General features: G+C 43.1%; 1 protein-coding gene across 1 annotated transcript in view; it reads left to right on the forward strand.

The window, feature by feature from the left end:
- LOC121293660 (alpha-1,6-mannosylglycoprotein 6-beta-N-acetylglucosaminyltransferase B-like) overlaps nucleotides 1–20,038 on the forward strand; it is a 1,251,241-nt gene that overhangs the window by 1,108,640 nt on the left and 122,563 nt on the right. Inside the window, exon 20 of the mRNA XM_041216828.1 lies at nucleotides 18,247–18,377. Coding sequence (XP_041072762.1) covers nucleotides 18,247–18,377 — 131 coding nt within the window. The remainder of the gene's footprint in view (nucleotides 1–18,246; nucleotides 18,378–20,038) is intronic.

Below are 20,038 nucleotides of genomic sequence, written 5' to 3' on the forward strand. Positions count from 1 at the left end.
AGCTAGAATGCAGGGTTAAATCTTCAGAGAAATAGAATTGTCTTCCTGAATATTTAAATGGCAGGCTCACCTGTCTTATGGGGTGTGCACTTGTTAAAAGCAGAAGTTGGTGAATTCACATCAGGTAATTGACACACCAGCAATCCTGGCCTTGACAGAGACACCTATATCTCCTTTAACCTTCCCAGGCTCACCTACACCTGTCTCTAAGACATTAAGGAGAATAGTGGCCAGCCTCTTCATGCAGGTACTCGTTGAGGACCTACCTGAGACTGTGGGACCTGCACTTCTGCAGGGGTAGCCCTGGTCACTGGAACATGTACAGCAGATGAGGACTCTGACAGAGGGGCCAAGGAAGCCATGGAAGATGAATGTGCAGAACTGCCCATAGCACCCTCATCCTCCTCTACAACCTCCTCAGCCCTGGGTTGGCTTTTTGGAAGATTGGATGGTGTGGCCTGCTGGGGCGCAGCAGCGATCCATTCTAACAGCTTTTGTATCACCAAGAACATCCTGTTATGGTTATGCAGCTCCTCATGTATTCCATAGAGGACAGCGCTCATACTCTGAATGGACTGCTCCAGGCTATTAAGTGAGCCTTGTTCCCTTTGCAGCAATTAACACTGCTCTTGTATCCATTTGGAGTGAGGCTGGATGTGATTCTCCATGAGATTGGCCATTCACTCGTGATTGGAGCTCATGCGGCTGAGCCCACGATTAACTCGTCCACTCAGTGTTTGAGCATGCATTGCCTCGGGAACACCTTCAGATGTCCACACATCTGTTACTGGTTCAAGTACTGTGTCCCAAAAGGTGATTCCTGAGGCCCCACCTCAATGTCAACTCAAGTATCATTGTCACTGCCCTCCCTCCTCTGAGGGGCGCTGTGCACAGAGGTTTCTGATTCTGACACCCCCTTTCTGACACTTCTTCCTGCACTTTGGTGCAGTGCCCTTCCCCACATGCAACCAACTCTTAAACACAAGCTACTTCCTCCACAGTGCTATTATCTGTGCTGGTGGATTGTGGGCTGATAAGATGAGACGGTGCTTTCTTGGACATTTCATCCTCCTCCTGATACCATGGGGATGTTCCAGCTCTGGGGACGGGGAGGGGTGGTTGGACGCACAGTGATGGGATCTGTGGGAGACACAACAGGATATAATTAGCATAACCCTTGGTCAGTGAAAGCGATTACAGTATAATATCAGAAAGCATATGAGCTGAACCATTGGCCAAATACCCATTATGCTAAGTCCACCTCCCCCCCAGTTAACGACCATCACCCACACCAACAAAGCCATGCTGGAAGGTGCTTACAGCAATGGGCAATTCACCATCTCCAACATTGGCCTTGACGGCACACATGGGGCTGGATTTTACCATTGGTGAGCGGGGGCGGGGCCCACTCGCTGACGCGTAAAATGACATGCAATGACTTTGGGCAGAACTCTCGACATCACCTGTCCCATTTAAATTTTCAGGAAGGCCGGGGCGCAGCAAAATCAGCTGCGCGCCTGCCGACCTGTCAATGGCCAATTGAGGCTATTGACAGAGCAATTAAAGTAATTAGTGGACCTGCCCGTCCAACCTTAAGGCTGGCGGGCAGGCCAGGTGCCCTGGCAGGAAGTAGAAAAAGCATAAAACCTCATCCACTGGCAGGGTGAGGTTTCATGTAGGGTTTTTAAAATTTTAATGAAGTTTTTTTGGAAATTATGAACATGTCCCAACTCATGTGCCATTGTCACATGAAGGGACATGTTAGGGAAATTTTATTTTTCTATTCTGAGCTTTTTCATATTTCGAGCTGATCTCCCTGAGGCTGCACTTAGCCTCAGGGTGATGAGTGTGCTTTTTCATGCGCATGCGCAAAAGAGCGCACTCTCGATTTTAGAACTCCCCCCGCCCGCACAGGGAGTGCATAGCGCTTCCCTGCAGTTCTCACACTGGGCGGGCTTTAATTGGCCCGCCCACGTAAAATGGCACCGTGCCTCCGATTGGGGGCGTCGATCGGAAATGCGCCCGTACGCGCCTGCCCATCAAATTCCCCCCTAACATGGGGAAAATTCAGCCCATGCAATTTGCATGGCCTTCTCCTCCAGTGGAAGATTCACCCTCAGCTTCACACACCCACCCCCTGTTCTGACTATCTCATTTGCATTTAGTGTTCTCTTCTCCTGCAAGTAATCAATAAAGCCAATTTTAAGAACATTGACTCCTGCATCCAGATATGAGCCTAATCTATTTGGAAGTATGTCAAAATGGGCATTTCATTGCCACCGATGAATGCTTAGACATACAGGAGTGTCAGGTCATCCTTGACGATGGGAAAATCTGATGTCTCACTCACCTTACCTAAGTGCAGCAGCTCATGGAACTGTTTGTGGTACTGTATCCAGGATCTTTGCTGTTCGCCTGATGCCCTCACCATGACTGCCATTGCCTGCCAGGCTCTCTTGGTAAAGGCAGGATACAGTGCTGGATACAATGTATCTCTCCAACCTTCAACTTCCTGCACCAGGATCTCCAGGTCCTTGTTGCAGAACCTGGGTGCACTTAATCCATGAGATGCACTCACAGCACTCCTCTGGGTCACTCTGCCATCACAATGAATAAAGCTCATGGATGAGTAAGGATTCTCGCAATGTGCAGTGCTACTCAATACCCATGTGCAATCTCCTGCTGCAACTTTAATTGTGAGTTCTGCACAGACTGATGAAGTTGGGGGTGGTCTGTTCATAAGTTGGGAGTACGGTTGCCAACTGCAGTAGGACATATTCCTGAAAATTGCATCATATAAACTCCTGTGTTCAAACAGCCTTTCCATCCAATGCTGGAGAATCCAGGACAATCCTGGATGGTTGGAAACCCTCTCTGGGTGCACTGTGTTTGAATATGAGCACCTGAAAATGGCATGAGGTGTTCAGGAGCTTATAGGATTGTGCTGAAATATTCCCTTGGAGTCACAAATGCCAGCGAAGACAGTGTGCTGATGTCACGATTACGGGTGAGGCTCTTTTGGGTGCCCACACTCGAAAATCTGACATATGAAAGGGCATGTGGCAGAACATTAAGGATCTGTATGTGGGGCCTGAGACCAGCCCCAGTGCCTATTTCACCTGCTATACAGTGTTGTGGCCTGCTGCAGCTTCAAAGTTGCAGACATCTACATGGCTGGGTGTGGTGGATCTTTGGCTACAGCGAGTGACTGCTGAGTGGACACTCTTTACACATTTTAGATTGTGAAGTCTGGCATTGGAAGTTTCCTGTAGAAGGCACATGATGGATCATATAGCATTTAAAACCAGCTGGCCAATGTTATGACACAGCAGTTGATAAGGGCTGAGTTGTTCAAATCCTAGAGGGAAACTTGAACAACTGTCATAACCTATATTTTCAATTGTTATGTTTGAGATGCAGCTCTGAATTCAGTAATAAGACAACCAAGCGTCAAGAAGTTTTTTTTTATATAAAACTAAATTAAACATTTATTAATTTAAATATTAAACACATACACATGTCTACAAATTACTACCATAATAACTTTTAAACAAATCCCCAAAATAAGCGCTCCCAGGTAAATCTTCACTAAGGCAACAATAACCCATAGACATTAAACAGACACCAGGCAAAGCACATTTGACCTTACAAATTCAAATTGAGGTCCCTTTCAATTTGGTTCCTTTGCAGACAGTTGTAGGCTTACAGACTGGTTAGATGTTACATGCCTCTGCCTCACATACACAAACTCCTCTCAGTTTATACCTAGCTTTCCCTTTGGATGTAATTTTTTCATTGTATTACTAGGGTTTTATTTAATTTTACCTCTCCTAACAATAATCCTTTCATTCCACCAATTTTATTAGTAATATAAACATATTGCTTGGAATCTGTCAACCAGGTGCAAGATTTTACCCATTCCTTTGAATGGTTTATTTAATAAATGCAAATTGACTCTACCTTTTAACTTAATTTATCTAATTAACATCTCAAAACTACTATATATCAAAGCATCCATACTAGCTGGCTTTAATCCAATTACGATAGACACAGACACACACATAGACACAAACCCTATTATAAGTCCAATTTAAAAATAATTTCCAATAGCATTATACACATTAATATCTCTTCATGACAGCCAACATTTTCAACTTTCACTCACCTGACAGCTTCTGAAGTGTCCTCCCACACAGCCTTGCTAACCCTTATGACTTGCTTCCTCTTAAAGTGATTGACTTCCAGGATAGCCCTTTATATAGAGCCTGAGTCATGAAAGGCCCACCTCCTAATTCGGGTATCTCCTCTGCCTAAGAAATATTTTTGGCATCGGCTGCCCTAACTGCTGCCTGCACCAAGCCCCCAGCAATGAAGATCGCGCCTCCAGAGCCACTTTTCTTCAAGGCGGCCACAAGAAGCTGAAAATTTTCCTGACTCCCACTATTCATCTCGAAGATGAAACTCCAGGCCTTAAGCCTTCAAGTTAGTTGCTATTTCTAATAGTGAGGTAAAGCAAAATCAACATAACTCTTGCTGTACTTCAAAAATATTGGCAAGGTTGCAGAGCTCTGCATGTGCATGCTTACACATTTATATAGAATGCTCTCCTGCCTGAACTATTGGAAGGCAGTAAGGCAATATGCAGGCCACAGGAGAAACTTCACATATCAGTCTCAGACTGTATAAGTGCAGTATAACAGTGGGCAGAATCATCCCAGATTTGCACGAAATGCAGTAGCAGGCGGGAAAAAGAACGTTTACCCGCCGGCTGCAATGGCTGCTTTTTGCGCCATATCATCCCATTCCCGTGTCATTAATTATGCAGCACAGGAAACATGCCATCTCGCTGGCGGGTGGCATCCGAATGGCCAGCCACACCGTTACCTCGCCGCTTCCTCACGCAGGGCACTATATTTAAACTGCAGCGGCGCGCACACATCTCAATGCTTGCAGCCCAGGAGGGGACTGGTGAAGACATGGCCCCAAAAGCAAAGCAAAGTGCAGACCCCAATTCAGTGATACACCCCTGGGACGCCTTTGGACACCATGGAGGACCACCATGATGCCTTTTACCCTGAATCTGACCGCAGAAGGCCCATCAGTCTCACCACTCCAGCTTAGGATGCGGTGGCAAAGGTGGTCAATGCCAATGCTGCACAGAAGAGGTCGCCCAAGCAGTGCGGAAAACAGATGAATGATTTCATCCATGCCCCCAGGGTAAGGCAATCATCTCATACTCTAAACTCACACACAAGGCCATCATACATTCGCTGGCATCTCACTCATTGCCAGCTCAAGGTACATCACCACTCGCTCTCACATCACCTCACATCACTATCTGTCTTCATCTCCTCTGGAGACTGCCTCCTCAGCCCTCACTAGCTTGAAGCCACTTGTACAGATCAACAGGTACCCATACACATCCCCTGGAGCACCAGTACAGTCCTCTTCCCTGCCGGAAAAGGGGTGGGGATGGAGGAGAGAGCTCATGATCTAAAATTGTTGAACTCAATATTCAGTCCGGAATGCTGTAAAGTACCTAGTTGGAAGATGAGGTGCTGTTCCCCCTTTCCCTCTTTCCGAGCCCCCCCGCTTTTTTTTCCAATAATTTATATAGATTTTTCTTTTCCCACCTATTTCCATTATTTTTAAATGTATTTCCATCCATTGTTTTATCTCTACTTTTTAGCCTACTTCGATTCCTTCCACCCCCACTAGGGTGATTTGTACCTTGCTCGTCCTGCTTTCTACCCTTAATTAGCACATTCCTTAGATAATATCACCACCTTCAACACCTCTTTATCCTTTTGTCTATGACATCTCTTGATTATCTCCACCTATCACTGGCCCTCTATCCAGCTCTACCTGTCCCACCCCGCCCCCCCCCCGACCTTAAACCAACTTATATTTCACCTCTTTTCTATTTTTACTTAGTTCTGTTGAAGAGTCATATGGACTCAAAACATTAACTGGGTTCCTCTCCGCAGATGCTGCCAGACCTGCTGAGTTTCTCCAGGTATTTTTATTTTTGTTTTGAATAATAATTGATTCAGTTAGAGTGCATCACTGTTCATTTTGGCACCTGTTGAATTTTCCATTGTTGTTTCCAGTGGTTTGGTGTGGGGGGTGGGGGGGGGCGGTGTAACTATTTTATGATGGTTGACTGTCTTTCAATGAGGCCATGATCTCATGGGTAGCAACACACAAATCATTTTAAAACATTCCCATGTAATTTACAAGGTGAATCGATCATGATCATATAAAATGGGCATCCAACATTGCTAACCACTACAGAAAAGGTAGACCATGATTCAGGAGGCTCACCTGATATATTCAATGGATTCGCAGAAAATTTATATATCAGCCGATTTTGATTAAAAGTTGACATCTTTCCATCTAACTTTCTGCCTCCTATAGTGAGTATCCAATGTCTTTCTCATATCCAATATTCTAGTGGCTACAGTGGGTTTTATTTTAGGGATACCCATGCTTTCTTTAGAGGGGTGGGAGAAGGGAAAGTGCAATGGAGGGAGGCCACACCGGGTGCAGGAAGGACAGAGCACTCAGCCAGCAGTCACACCAGTGGGAATTGACTCGACCAGTATTTCTTAAAGGAGCCATGTGAGTGTTCATAAAGAAGCTTTTCTAGGTTCTAACATCCTGGGGATGCTTTGAAGGAAAAGGAGAATTGGTCAGAAGAGCACTTTGGCACTTCACGCTCCACAGTTCCTGCCATATCCTCCTCAACTCCATTGTGATATTATAGATACTCTAGCACCAGTATAGAGACACCCACTTGGGAAGAAGCAGTTATAAACATTGGACTAGAAACAGGAGTAGGCCATTTAGCCCTTCAAGCCTGTTCCACAGAGTTGGTGAGTTAGATGGGTTTTCACAAAATGAAATACTGAGCACTAGTGAGCAAGAGCACCTGCGAGTGGGTGGTGAGTGAGCTGTGGGTGTAGGGACACAAATCTCAAAGTTCCAGGCTTTGAAAAGAGCAGCAAATGTAGATAGCTTCTACACATATGGTTTATCGAATAGTCAAGCATGAATAGAGTATCAATGATTATTTTATGAATGGTTGAGTTGCTGCCTGACTAGTATGACAAAGGTCATGCCTGGCAAGATCCAGTGACACAAATTCAAGGCACTAGCCATTTTCATTGTTATAGATCAGGCTGTGTTACTCATTCATGTGGATGCAGTCCTTCAGTAAATTGACATAATTTACCAAAGCTTTCTGAGGCAAATATGAACAAATAAATCCAAGTAATACTTACAATCTAAAAACCCTGTCAAGTGACTATTGACATGCTTGAAACAAGTGTTTTTCTGTGATGTCTAAGCTCTACTTCCTTATCTTCCTCATTTTGACATAGGAGAAGAGAAATCCTCGAGGAGAAACCCATTTACTCAGACCAAAATTTAAATTTGTCTTGTTCTCACTTTCATGTTAGGAGAAATCTTCAGGGAAGCTCCATAGCCCAAAGTAACAAAAATCATTGTCCTGCAAAATTTGTAGAAATATGCAGTAGGTTCACCAAAAAAAAGATTCCATTATGCAGCATTTGTCTCAAAAATAATAGTGACCTGCTCATACCATTACTTATAGCAGAGGTTGGTGACCTTAATAACAAGAAGATCTATGTTTTAAATTTAGTGTAAAACACAATATCTTAATGCTGTTACTCAAATGACAATAATAATGAAAAACAAGACATTGTAACAAAATTTTTAAAGGTTTTTACAAAAAAGTTGTTAATTGAATGATACTTTTTCACAATTACAATATTAATAAAAGTTTAAAAAATGAAACAAGCTGTTTAATTACCATTAAAATGGGTTTGATCACTCAAGGTGAGGAACCACACTTGAGTCCTTAATGAGCCCTATACAGCTCCAGAGCTACCAGTTGTGGACCCTGATTTATACAATGGTGGTGTTTGCCAATGCCGGATTAGAATCTCTAATCGGCTACTCCTATCCAGCTCCATTTAACTGCAGTGGGGCAAGCAATTATCAACTCAATGATTTCTAGAAAGGAGAATTTTTAAGTGACCATTTCTTGGTTCAGGATTCCATGTTAAAATTGCCTGAAAATGGGCAGTATTTCAACTCAAAAAGTCACATGTACATAATAAAATGTGTTGCTATTTTAGTTTATTGGTTGTTCATATTCATAGTCATGTGAAACTTCTACCTTTAAATCAATGTTAAACTGGATCAATAGGGCTATTCTTTTGATAAAGGTCTGAACGTAACAAAACCAAGACTTGGGGGAGATGATGGTGTAGTAATATTGTTGCTGGACTAGTAATCCAGCAATCCAAGGTAATGCTCTGGGGACCTGGGTTTGAATCCTGCCACAGCAGATCATGGAATTCAATAAAAATCTGGAATTAAAAGTCTCATGATGACCAGTAAACCATTGTCAATTGTTGTAAAAACCCATCTGGTTCACTAATGCCCTTTAAATCTGCCATCCTTACCCAGTCTGGCCTACATGTGACTCCAGACCCACACTCTTAAATGGGCAATAAATGCTGGTCTAGTTGGTGATGCCTAGATCCCGTAAAATAAAAGAAACATTATAATTATGATATGGAAATGAGAGAAATGAAATGTCAATAAGATGTACCTACTGAATAATATATTCTTGAAACAATAAATGCACTCCTCTGGAATATGATCATTTCTGTATATATTGACTAAGATTGATGGGACAAGCATAAGTAAAACATGAGAATTTAAGTTGTGGAGGCAGATATATTTGAAAACATTAGCAGAATCTAAAACCTGTAGCAAAAAACATTCTTGCAAATGAATCGTTGGTTCTCTAGAGAGGAGAGAAATGATTACACTGTTATTTAGATGTCAGCTTGTGATAAAAGACAATCTGTCTTGTGTTTATTATTGATGTCTGCAGCAAGACAGAAATGGCTCACAAAAAATCAACTCATCTGACAGAATAATGGGGGTGAACCTTTCTGCTTCTCCTATTTCATCATAAATTATGCAGGAATTTTTCAAACTGCCCAAGCTGGACACTGCTATCAAGGGAACCACTGCGTTTGTGGTGCATGCAGTAATTTTATTTGAGTTTATTTGATGGGTTTATTTGAGAATTGAATATTGATAGAACTGTGAAATCAGAAAAGCAGAGGTGGGTGTTCAAGTTAATTCATATTTCAAATGCAGAGCACTTAAAATTAGGAATTAAGTGTGGGGTTGGGGGGAGGTGATGTGACCACGAAAGCCAGATTGAAATGGCTTCCATCATGCCATTGGTGATTGTAGCGGGCAGGGGACGGGGGGGGTTGTAGATTGAGAGTCAGACATTGTGGGGGGAGGGTCTTGGACTTCATCAGTCGGTCATTGATGGCAGGGGGCATCAGAGATAATGGGCTGTAAGTCAGGGGAGTTGGAGATCATAGATCGAACACTGGAGGGGAGATGGGTGAATTGGAGATCATGGGTTAAATCTGAAAAAGATCTAGGCCACAAAATTCAGTTCTGCAACACCACTGGTTTCAGTGCTACAGGAATTGGCATATGAAAAAACTGGTAGGGGGTCCACTCCCAATGACTCCCAGGCCAAACTGCACCAAACGCCATGTTTGGAAGGACGGGTGTCCCTTGCATGTTCTGGAAGACTGTCACTTCAGTCAATGTCTCAATGTTGATCTGGCACCGGCTTTTTGGAACTCGCTGGTTCTGTTAATGCCCCCTTCTAAACACATAGCTGAACACATGTTCAGCCACAAGAAGGATCCTCCACTAGCACTATTTAAAGGGATCATCATTCTGCTTTCAGCTGAGGGGTTTTGATATTCTTTTGCTGCAGCAGAGTTAATGGAGGTACAGTGCACTGTGTAGAATTTTGGAAGGATGGTGTGGATTGAAAGGCTTCTGAGCAGGAAACGCTGCCAGTTATTGGGAATATCATTGCAGTTCCTCTTAGGCTGCAACATGACATGGAAATGGAGCAGAGGCAGCAGAGAGGAGAAACAGTTTGCAGATGATGGAGGAGAAAGGGGGCTCTCAGCTGAAGGCTGTACCCAGTTAGGGCCTTCAGGGAGCACTTTTTCAATCGGGGCATTCAAGAAGGCATTAGATGATAATTTGAATAGAAATAATGTACAGGGGCAGGAGGAAAGGCAGGGCAATGGCACTAGGTCGTAATGCTCATTTGGAGAGCTGGTGCAGATTGATGGGCCAAATGGCCCCCTTTTGTGCAGTAAAAATTCTGCTATCCTGTGATTCTACCTCCACCTCAGCTAGGAGCAGTGCTTCACTACACCACACTGATGCTACAACACCAAGATGGCGATCACAGAACAATACCATCTCCTCGAACCAGACCTGCAGCCGAAGAGCAGAGGATGACACTGCCATGGCTAAAAATGTCACCAAGGCCCTCAATTTCTATGCCAGCAAATCTTTCCAGGCTGGAGCTTGCAATGTTATCCAACATGTCTCAGTTTGCTGTGCATCGCTGCATCCGGAAGGCCACTTGTACACAAGGAAAGGTGCATGACTACACTATCTGCAGCATGTACTTCATACCAGATTGGAAGATGAAGTTGAAATTGTACTTGAGGTGTTGCATAGGCAGAAACATACAGAAACCTAGGCCGAAACATGTTTTCCACAATGCCGGTAGCAACAGCCTCAGTGACAGCGCAACAATAATTCGGATCACCGTCTCCCCACAGGAAGAACCATGTCTGTTCCTCAATTGGTTCTCTGTTGCCCCCTCCTAGTTTAATGATGCTAGTCTTGCACAAGTCTGGGCCATGCGCTAAGTGTGCAGCCACTCTGCAGCATATTTAACATTGGGCTGTACATCACAACCATAGTGATGAGCAGAGAGCATGGAGTATATGTGCTGCCTACATCACTTCCATCAGGAGCAGGGTAATCAAGCATCGTGATCCCCGAATCTACTAATAGGCGATATCCAATTTTTCAGCCTAAGATTGGAGGTACACAACCTGCATAGAACCATAGAAAAGCTACAGCACAGAAGGATGCCATTCGGCTATCTTGTCCATGCCAGCCCAAGGCCACCCAGGTGCCCTTTCTAATCCCACCTTCCTGCACCCGGCCCATAGACCTGCAGCTTACAGCACTTAAGGTGCAGATCCAGGTACTTTTTAAAAGAGTTTTGAGTTTCAGCCTCTACCACCAACTTGGGCAGCGAATTCCAGACACCCATTACCCTCTGAGTAAAAAAGTTCTTCCTCGTGTCCCCCCTACACCTTCTGCCACTTATCTTGAATCTATGTCCCCTGGTTCTAGAATTCTGCACCAAGGGAAGCAATTTTATCCCGTCCACTCTATCTATTCCCCTCATAATTTTGTACACCTCAATCAAGTCACCTCTCAGCCTTCTTTGTTCTAAGGAAAATAACCCCAACCTATCCAATCTCTCTTCGTAGCTACAATTTTCTAACCCTGGCAACATTCTTGTAAACCTCCTCTGCACTCTCTCCAGAACTATTACGTCCTTCCTGTAATGTGGTGACCAGAACTGCACACAATACTCCAGCTGTGGCCTCACCAGTGTTTTGTACAATTCCAACATTATATCCTTACTTTTATATTCTATACCTCTGCCATTGAAGGACAGCATTCCATATGCCTTCTTTACAACCTTGTCTACTTGAACTGCTGCCTTCAGGGACCTGTGTACTTATACGCCAAGATCTCTCACTTCATCTACCCCTCTTAGTAAATTCTCATTTATTGTGTAATCCCTGTAACTGTTTGACCTCCATAAATGTATGACCTCACACTTCTCTATGTTAAAATCCATCTGCCACTTTACCACCCACTCCACCAACCCATCTATATCGTGTTGGAGATTATGGCTATCCTCTACACTATCCACTACTCGGCCAATCTTTGTGTCATCTTCAAATTTCTCAATCATGCCCCCCACGTTCACATCCAAATCATTAATATATAACACAAACAGCAAGGGTCCCAACACCGAGCACTGTGGAACACCACTTGAGACAACTTTCCATTCGCAAGGGCATCCATTGACTATTGCCCTTTGTTTCCTGTTACAAAGCCAACCTTTTATCCAGTTTGCCACATTACCCTGAATCCCATGGGCTTTTACTTTCCTGACCAATCTGCCATGTGGGACCTTGTCAAATGCCTTGCTAAAATCCATGTACACAACATCCACTGCACTACCTTCATCAACCCTTCTTGTCACTTCCTCAAAGAATTCAATCAAATTTGTGAGGCAAGACCTTCCTTTAACAAATCCATGCTGACCATCCCTGACTAGTCCATGCCTTTCCACATGGCAGTTAATTCTGTCTCTCAGGATTTATTCTACTAATTAGCTCACCACTGATGTAAGACTAACTGGCCTATAATTGTTTGGCATTTCCTTTGATCTCTTTTTAAACAATAGAACTACATTTGCATTTCTCCAGTCCTCCGGTACCTCCCCTGTATCTAGTGAAGATTGGAAAATCATCCTCAGAGCATCTGCTATCTCCTCCCTGACTTCCTTCAGCAGCCTCGGAAACAATCCACCTGGCCCTGGTGACATATCAACTTTCAAGGATTTCAACCCTTCGAGTACTTCCTCTCTATGACTATCCCATCCAATATCTCGCAGTGTTCCTCCTGGATTACTATATCTACATCCTCCCTTTCCTTTGTAAACAAGGAGACAAAATATTCATTCAAAACCCTTTCCACAGCCTCTGCATCTACACACAGGTTTCGATCTTCACCTCTGATAGGTCCCATTTTTTCCTTAACTAACCTTTTAGCATTAACGTATTGGTAAAACATCTTTGAGTTATCTTTAACTTTACTTGCTAATCTTTTTTCATGCCCTCTCTTTGATTTCCTTATTGCCTTTTTTACTTTGTCCCTGCGCTTCCTATATTCACCTAGGCTATCTGCAGTGCTTAGTTCTTTGTGCCTATTGTACGCTTTCTTTTTCTGTTTGATCTTCCCCTGTATTCCTCTAGACACAAGGGTCTAGATTTGGCAGTACCACTCTTATTTTTGTAGGGGACATGTCTACTTTGTACAATTAGGATCTCGCTATTTAGTGCTTCCCACTGGTTTTCCACTGTTTTATCCTCCAGCAGTGCTGTCCAGTCCACCTCAGCCAAGTCCCTTCTCATTTCTGCAAAATTTTCCTTCCCCCAGTTCAAGACATTTACTCCTGCCTTGCCTCTGTCCTTTTCCATGGTAATGCTAACTCTAACTGAATTGTGATCACTGTCCATGATATGGTCGCCAACTGTCACTTCACCCACTTGCCCTTAGTTCCCCAAGACTATGTCTAGAATTGCATCTCCTCTCATTGGGTTTGTCACTAATTGGTTGAAAAAATTTTCCTGGACACACTGCATGAATTTTTCTCCCTCAGTGCCCCTTATACTGTTTGCATCTCAGTTGATGTTAGGATAGTTGACGTCTCCTATTATTATTGCCCTCTTGTTCTTACAAGCAGAAATTTGCCTACATATTTGTTCTTCTGTCTCCCTTTCACTATTTGGGGGTAAGTAGTATACTCCCAGTAGTGTGACTGCCTCTTTTTTATTTCTAAGCTCAATCCATAAAGCCTCCTTTGTTGACCCATTCAGTATATCATACCTGCTCACAACTGGAATTGATTCTTTAACCATTAGTGCTACCCCCCCACCCCACCCACCCCCACCTTTTATCTCCTACTCTATCATGTCTGATGACTCCATAACCAGGGATATTAAGCTGCCAGTTTTGTCCTTCCTTTCGCCAGGTCTCCGTTATAGCAATGACATCCTGCTGCCATGTATCTACCTGTGCCCTTAACTCATCTACCTTGTTTGTAATACTCCTTGCATTGAAGTATAAACAGTTTAACCCCGTCAATTTCCCTTGCTGGACACTTTGTAAACTTTGCTTCTCCTGTAACTCCATGTCTATCACAACGTCCCTAGCTAATGTTCTACCTCCATTTTTCTGATCTGAATCTGACCTATCTGATCCTCCTCCTGGGGTCCCATCCCCCTTCCGCACTAGTTTAAATACTCCCAACAGAACTAGCAAAAGCCCCCGCAAGAACACTGGTCCCAGCTCTGCCTGGGTGCAGCCCGTCCGGTTTGTACAGGTCCCACCTTCCCCAGAACCGGTCCCAGTGCCTCAAGAATCTGAATCCCTCCTGGCTACACCATCTCTCCAGCCACGTGTTCATTTGGTCTATCCTCTTATTCCTGCTCTCGCTAGCACGTGGAACTGGGAGTAATCCTGAGATTACTACATTTGAGGTCCTGCATTTTAATTTATCTCCTAACTTCCTGTACTGAGCTTGTAGGTCCTTATCCCTTTGTTTACCTATGTCGTTGGTACCAATGTGTCCCATGACCACTGGCTGTTTACCTTCCTTCCTCAGAATGTCCTGCAGCTGCTTCATGACATCCTGGACTCTGGCACCAGGGAGGCAACATACCATCATTGATTCACGTTTGCGGCCACAAAAATGTCTGTCTGTGCCCCTAACTATTGAATCCCCTATCACTATAGCCCTGCCACTTGTTTTCCTCCCACCCCTCTGAGCAACAGAGCCACCCACGGTGCTGTGAACTTGGCTGTTGCTGCTATCCCCTGAGAGGCCATTCGCCCCAACAGTATCCAAAGCGGTATATCTGTTAGAGAGGGGGATGACCACAGGGGACTCCTGCACTACCTTCCTGAGTCTTTTTCTGTTCCTGATGGTCACACATTCCCTTTCTGCCTGTGTAATCTTCACCTGTGGTGTGACCACCTTGCTAAACGTGCTATCCATGACTTGCTCAGCATCGTGGATGCTCCACAATGTGTCCACCCACAGCTCCAGCTCCGAAATCCAGTTAGCTAGAAGCTGCATTTGGACACACCTTCAGCACATATGGTCACCAGGGACGCTGGAAGCGTCTCTCTCTTCCCACATCCTGCAGGAGGAGCATATCACGGGTCTGAGTTCTCCTGCTATGACGTCTTTCTCGATTAAGCTAGTTACTCCCTTAAAAAATACACTAGCTTGGGGCCTTATTTATGTTAGCTAGGAACCTTGTTTCTTGACTAATTATACTTGTATAGTACTACGCTATACTTTTGTTTCAGCTCCTACCTCAGTATTGAGCAATGAATTACTTTAATAGATTGAAAAAAAAACTCACCAGGATTTACTCACCAATCAGCTGCTTTTTTTTTTAAAAATCCACTTTCAGAAGAGTGTCCCTCGCAGGTCTGGTGCACTCCTGAAGGTACTGCCTCTCCCTCTTTTTTTTTGGTGAGGAGGAGGGAGGGATGGAAACACTACAGCAATGTAATGTTTGGGGCTATTCCGTTCTTTGACCATTGGTCCTCCTCGATCCCCTTCTGAGTTGCGGTCACTGCGCTGACTTCTCCCAGAATGCTTCTCAGTCACTTCTCACTACCGCCCTCTGTTGGATACTCTTTCTCCTGTAGAGTGCAAGGGTCCTTCTCCTCATTAAAATATTTAAGTTAGAGGCTCGTCTTCAGAGAGCAGGGTTAGTTTCCTGCCTCCCCAACCAAACTCCCTTAAAATCAGAAGTGGGTACACAGGAGATGGGCTCTCTTTTTCAAATTTTATTTTTTATCATGAGAGAATTGGCCTCCAACAAACACAACCACCATCTTCCTTGTATTCTTCGCAAGACAATCAGGCAACTAAATGTATCGTCAAGGTTGGATTTTACAATTATATTACCAAAAATTCTAATACCACTTCCCAAAGGACTCTAGAAAATTTACTGTGCATTTATCCACCATTACTGAAGAATGGATTATGACGAGACAATATTCCATGTGTGCTGGATTGAATAATTCAGATAGTTAGCTTCAAATCATTTTGCAAGTGAACGAGAAATGGCATAGTTTTCATCTAGAAGTTATTGTGGGATAAATGGTACGACATATTGTAAGATAATGCATGTATTTGAAAGGTCATCCACTTGCTGTAATCATAAATCCCAAGGGCCTTCTCTTTATCTTCTTTGAGAAATTTATGACAGTGCAAGTTGGAAAAACTAAATTCAGTTGGTCCAATCATCTTTACTTGCTTCATATTTTCTTGTGTTTTTTGTATGTTTCCTAGTATTAGATCGCAAAAAGCAAAATTGCTCTGGTAACCATTTATATATATCAGTACACTATCATAAGGTTGCTTAACTGAGAGTTCATTGTTGGTATTTTTTCTATCGTGGTTCATATGAGGTTAAAAACCAAGTTCACTCACAGAATATAGATGGTGTTGATTTTCAATTTCAGCAGATCTGCAATGCAGTGTGCTCTGTGCCCACCCATTGTTCCTGACTCTGACCTGGTGAGCAATGGGGAAATGACCGAATGGCTCCCCAGTTAATTTCCCGCTGTTGCTTGTATTACTAAAAAATAGACAGAAAAGAGAGGATTTATAATCTATTGCATCTGGTTAGACATCTAAGAGAGAGCCAAGCCATCGAGTACAGCCATATTTTGAGTTGTATTTGAATATGTGTTTGATTGGTTGTTCAACTTGAATTTAAAACAGGCATATTTAAAGTTTCTTTGTCCTGGTCTATTTTGAAAAGCATTTCCCAGAACTTCTTGCTTCCATTAGCATTCCCATTGGAAGCTAGAAGAGAGGGACAAATAGGTCAGGTAGTTTCTCACGGCTCAGTAGCAAACTACCACAAAACATTCCTCAGTTTTCATTGCGGTTTAGTACAGCAGACATAATCCTTTTATCTATCTCTGTTATGGTAGACATAGTTACTCTGAATGTGCTCTCTGTCATTGCTCCTGATTAACTATGAATTTACTGTTTAATAAATATGTTTGGCAGTTCATAGCCAAAGTGAATGTCTAGTGAAAACTTTATTCTGCTATCATTGAGGATAATCATATCAGAGTTTGATATAACCAGTAGTCAAAATACAGTAGTTTCCTCCACATTGGAGAGACCAAACGCAGACTGGGTGATCGCTTTGCAGAACACCTTCGGTCTGTCCGCAAGCATGACCCAGACCTCGCTTGACATTTCAACACTCCACCCTGCTCTCATGTCCACATGTTTGTCCTTGACCTGCTGCAATGTTCCAGTGAAGCTCAACGCAAACTGGAGGAACAGCACCTGATCTTCCGACTAGGCACTTGACAGCCTTCCGGACTGAATATTGAGTTCAACAACTTTAGATCATGAACTCTCTCCTCCATCCCCGCCCCCTTTCCAATCCCCCTTTTTACCAATAATTTATATATATTTTTCGTTTCCCACCTATTTCCATTATTTTTAAATGTATTTTCATGTATTGTTTTATCTCTATCTTTTAGCCTATTTCGATTCCACCCCACCCCCACTAGGGCTGTCTGTCCCTTGCTCATCCTGCTTTCTACCCATAATGTCACCTATTAGCACATTCCTTAGCTAATATCACCACCTTCAACACCTCTTTGTCCTTTTGTCTATGACATCTTTTGGCTATCTCCATCTATCAGTGGCCCTCTATCCAGCTCTACCTGTCCCACCCCCCTTAAACCAGCTTATATTTCACCTCTCTTCTATTTTTCCTTAGTTCTGTTGAAGAGTCATACGGACTCGAAATGTTAACTGTATTCCTCTCCGCAAATGCTGTCAGATCTGCTGAGTTTTTCCAGGTATTTTTATTTTTATTTTTATTTTTGTTTTTGTTTTGGATTTCCAGCATCCACAGTTTTTTGCTTTTATCTTAGTCAAAATACAGTACCTGGATCCTGTGTTTTTTCCCATGTAAAATGTTATTTCTGTGACTGCACAGTCTAGTAGACTTCTCTATATTTCTGCCCTGATTTTGTAGGGTAATTCACATTGTTAAGTGATTCTTGTAGACTGTTCTGCACAAAATTATAATGATGATAACTGATTATATACAAAGATGTATTATGGTACTTTGGGTAGTGTAAAAATGTTTATGTCTATAGACATAAAATAAAAATTAGATGCTACTCACGATTCAAAATGGAATTTCTTCCACTTTTCCACCTTCTTATTTTAGCTACAATATTATGGGAAATATGTATGCGACCCAGCTTGAAAGCTTGAATACCATATGATTAAAATAAAGCCTGATATGAACTGATAACAAAACCAATTACTGTATTTTGCATGTTATCCTATTTTCATTGTTCTGATTCAACAATTTTAAGGTTCTGTATGTCTGTTATTTAACCCAATGTGTGCAATTTGTTTCTTGATAGCACATAGTCCTGACAACTCATTTATGGGTTTTGTCGCTGAGATACTGAATAACACTGAGAAAAAGGCCATTCAATCAAGCAAGGTTAACAACATGGCAGTTGTATATGGAAAAGACGCTAATATGTGGAAGGTAGGAAGAATTTTATTCATGGCTACTATATTATTCTGAGGTGTAAATTGCAATCAAGAAAATTAAAATTGAAAGAAAATACGTTAAAAATTGAACCAAAAGAGTAAGGGGCTAAATTCAATAGCACCCAAAACAGTGCACAGGATTCATCGAGCATAATTAACTCATGTCCATTGACTACATTATCAGCAGGTGGGTTACACGTTGCTAGTTGTTTTAAATGATTTCACTGTCCAGCTAGTACTGACCGCAGCATTGATTGGCTGGACACCTGAGCAGGAGCAAGGACCTGTTACAGGTCGCCATTACTGCTTAAAGAGGTCCATTGTTGCTGGGAGTGCTGTGGGAGCAGAATCCAACCTGGGAAAGACAGAACTATGGTACAACATAGGAGAGAGTGGATTCCAAGGCATCAGATACTACACATGATGTCTTGTTGGAGGAGGTGGAGATGAGGAGAGGTGCACTGTATCTGCAGGGGGCCAAGAGGCCTTTCAGACACAGGTTCAGAAGTGACTGGGAGCAGTTAGTTGTAGAGACCAATGGCAGGAGTCAAGTCTCAAAGAGCTAAATGCAATGCTGCAAGAAGTTCAGTGGCATCATCCGAGTGGTCAAGGCCAGTGAATGCATCTTTAAATACCAAATCCTATCATTAGCCTCAGACATTGTTCAATTCAGCACAGCCTCATCATTCACCTAGCAACAATTTCTATCAATTGAGACACATACTTGACAATCATATGTTATATCACACCCTCACACAATTAGCACAGCTGCAAGCCTCACACCCATGTCCCCATATCGCACAGTTTGCACTTCCTGTCCTTTATTCCACCTTGAGAGCTACACCTAACAAACAGGTTACACAGCACGCACCAACACATTTCTCTATTTCTTGCAGAATAAGATGGAACACAACTGGAGGCAGCAGGAGCAACTTGGCCAGGCAGTGAAGGAACAGTTAGAAAACATAGGAACATAGGAAATAGGAGCAAGAGTAGGCCATTTGGCCCCTTGAGCCTGCTCCAGCATTAAACTAGATCTCTGATCTCCTACCTCAATGCCATTTTCCGACACTAACCCCAAATCTCTTATCTAGAAATCTATCCATCTCTGCCTTGAATATACTTGATGACTGAGCCTCCATATCCTCCAGGGGTAAAGATTCCAGAGATTCACCACCTCCTGTGTGTACAAATTCCTCTTCATCTCAGTCCTAAATAGCCTACCTCTTATTCTGAGATTGTTCTCCCTAGTTATAGACTCCCCCCACCCCCCGCCCCCCTGAACCAGGAGAAACATTCCTTCTACATCTTCCCTGTCAAGCCCTGTAAGAATTTTGGATGTCTCAATGAGGATACATCTCATTCTTCTAAACTCTAACGAATATAGGCCCAGTCTTCTCAATCTCTCCTCATAGGACACTCCCACCACCCCAAAAATCAACCTTGTGAACCTTTGTTGCACTCCCTTTATGGTAAGTATATCCTTCCTTAGGTAAAGAGGTCAAAATTGAACACAGTACTCCAGGTGTGATCTCACGAAGGCTGGATACAACTGCAGCAACACTTCTAAATTCCTATACTCAAATCCTCTGGTAATAAAGGCCAACACACCGTTTGCCTTCTTTATTGCACCTGCATGTTAGCTTTCAGTGACTT

The sequence above is a fragment of the Carcharodon carcharias genome, chromosome 22 (assembly GCF_017639515.1).
Source record: "Carcharodon carcharias isolate sCarCar2 chromosome 22, sCarCar2.pri, whole genome shotgun sequence".
Taxonomy (NCBI): Eukaryota; Metazoa; Chordata; class Chondrichthyes; order Lamniformes; family Lamnidae; genus Carcharodon; species Carcharodon carcharias.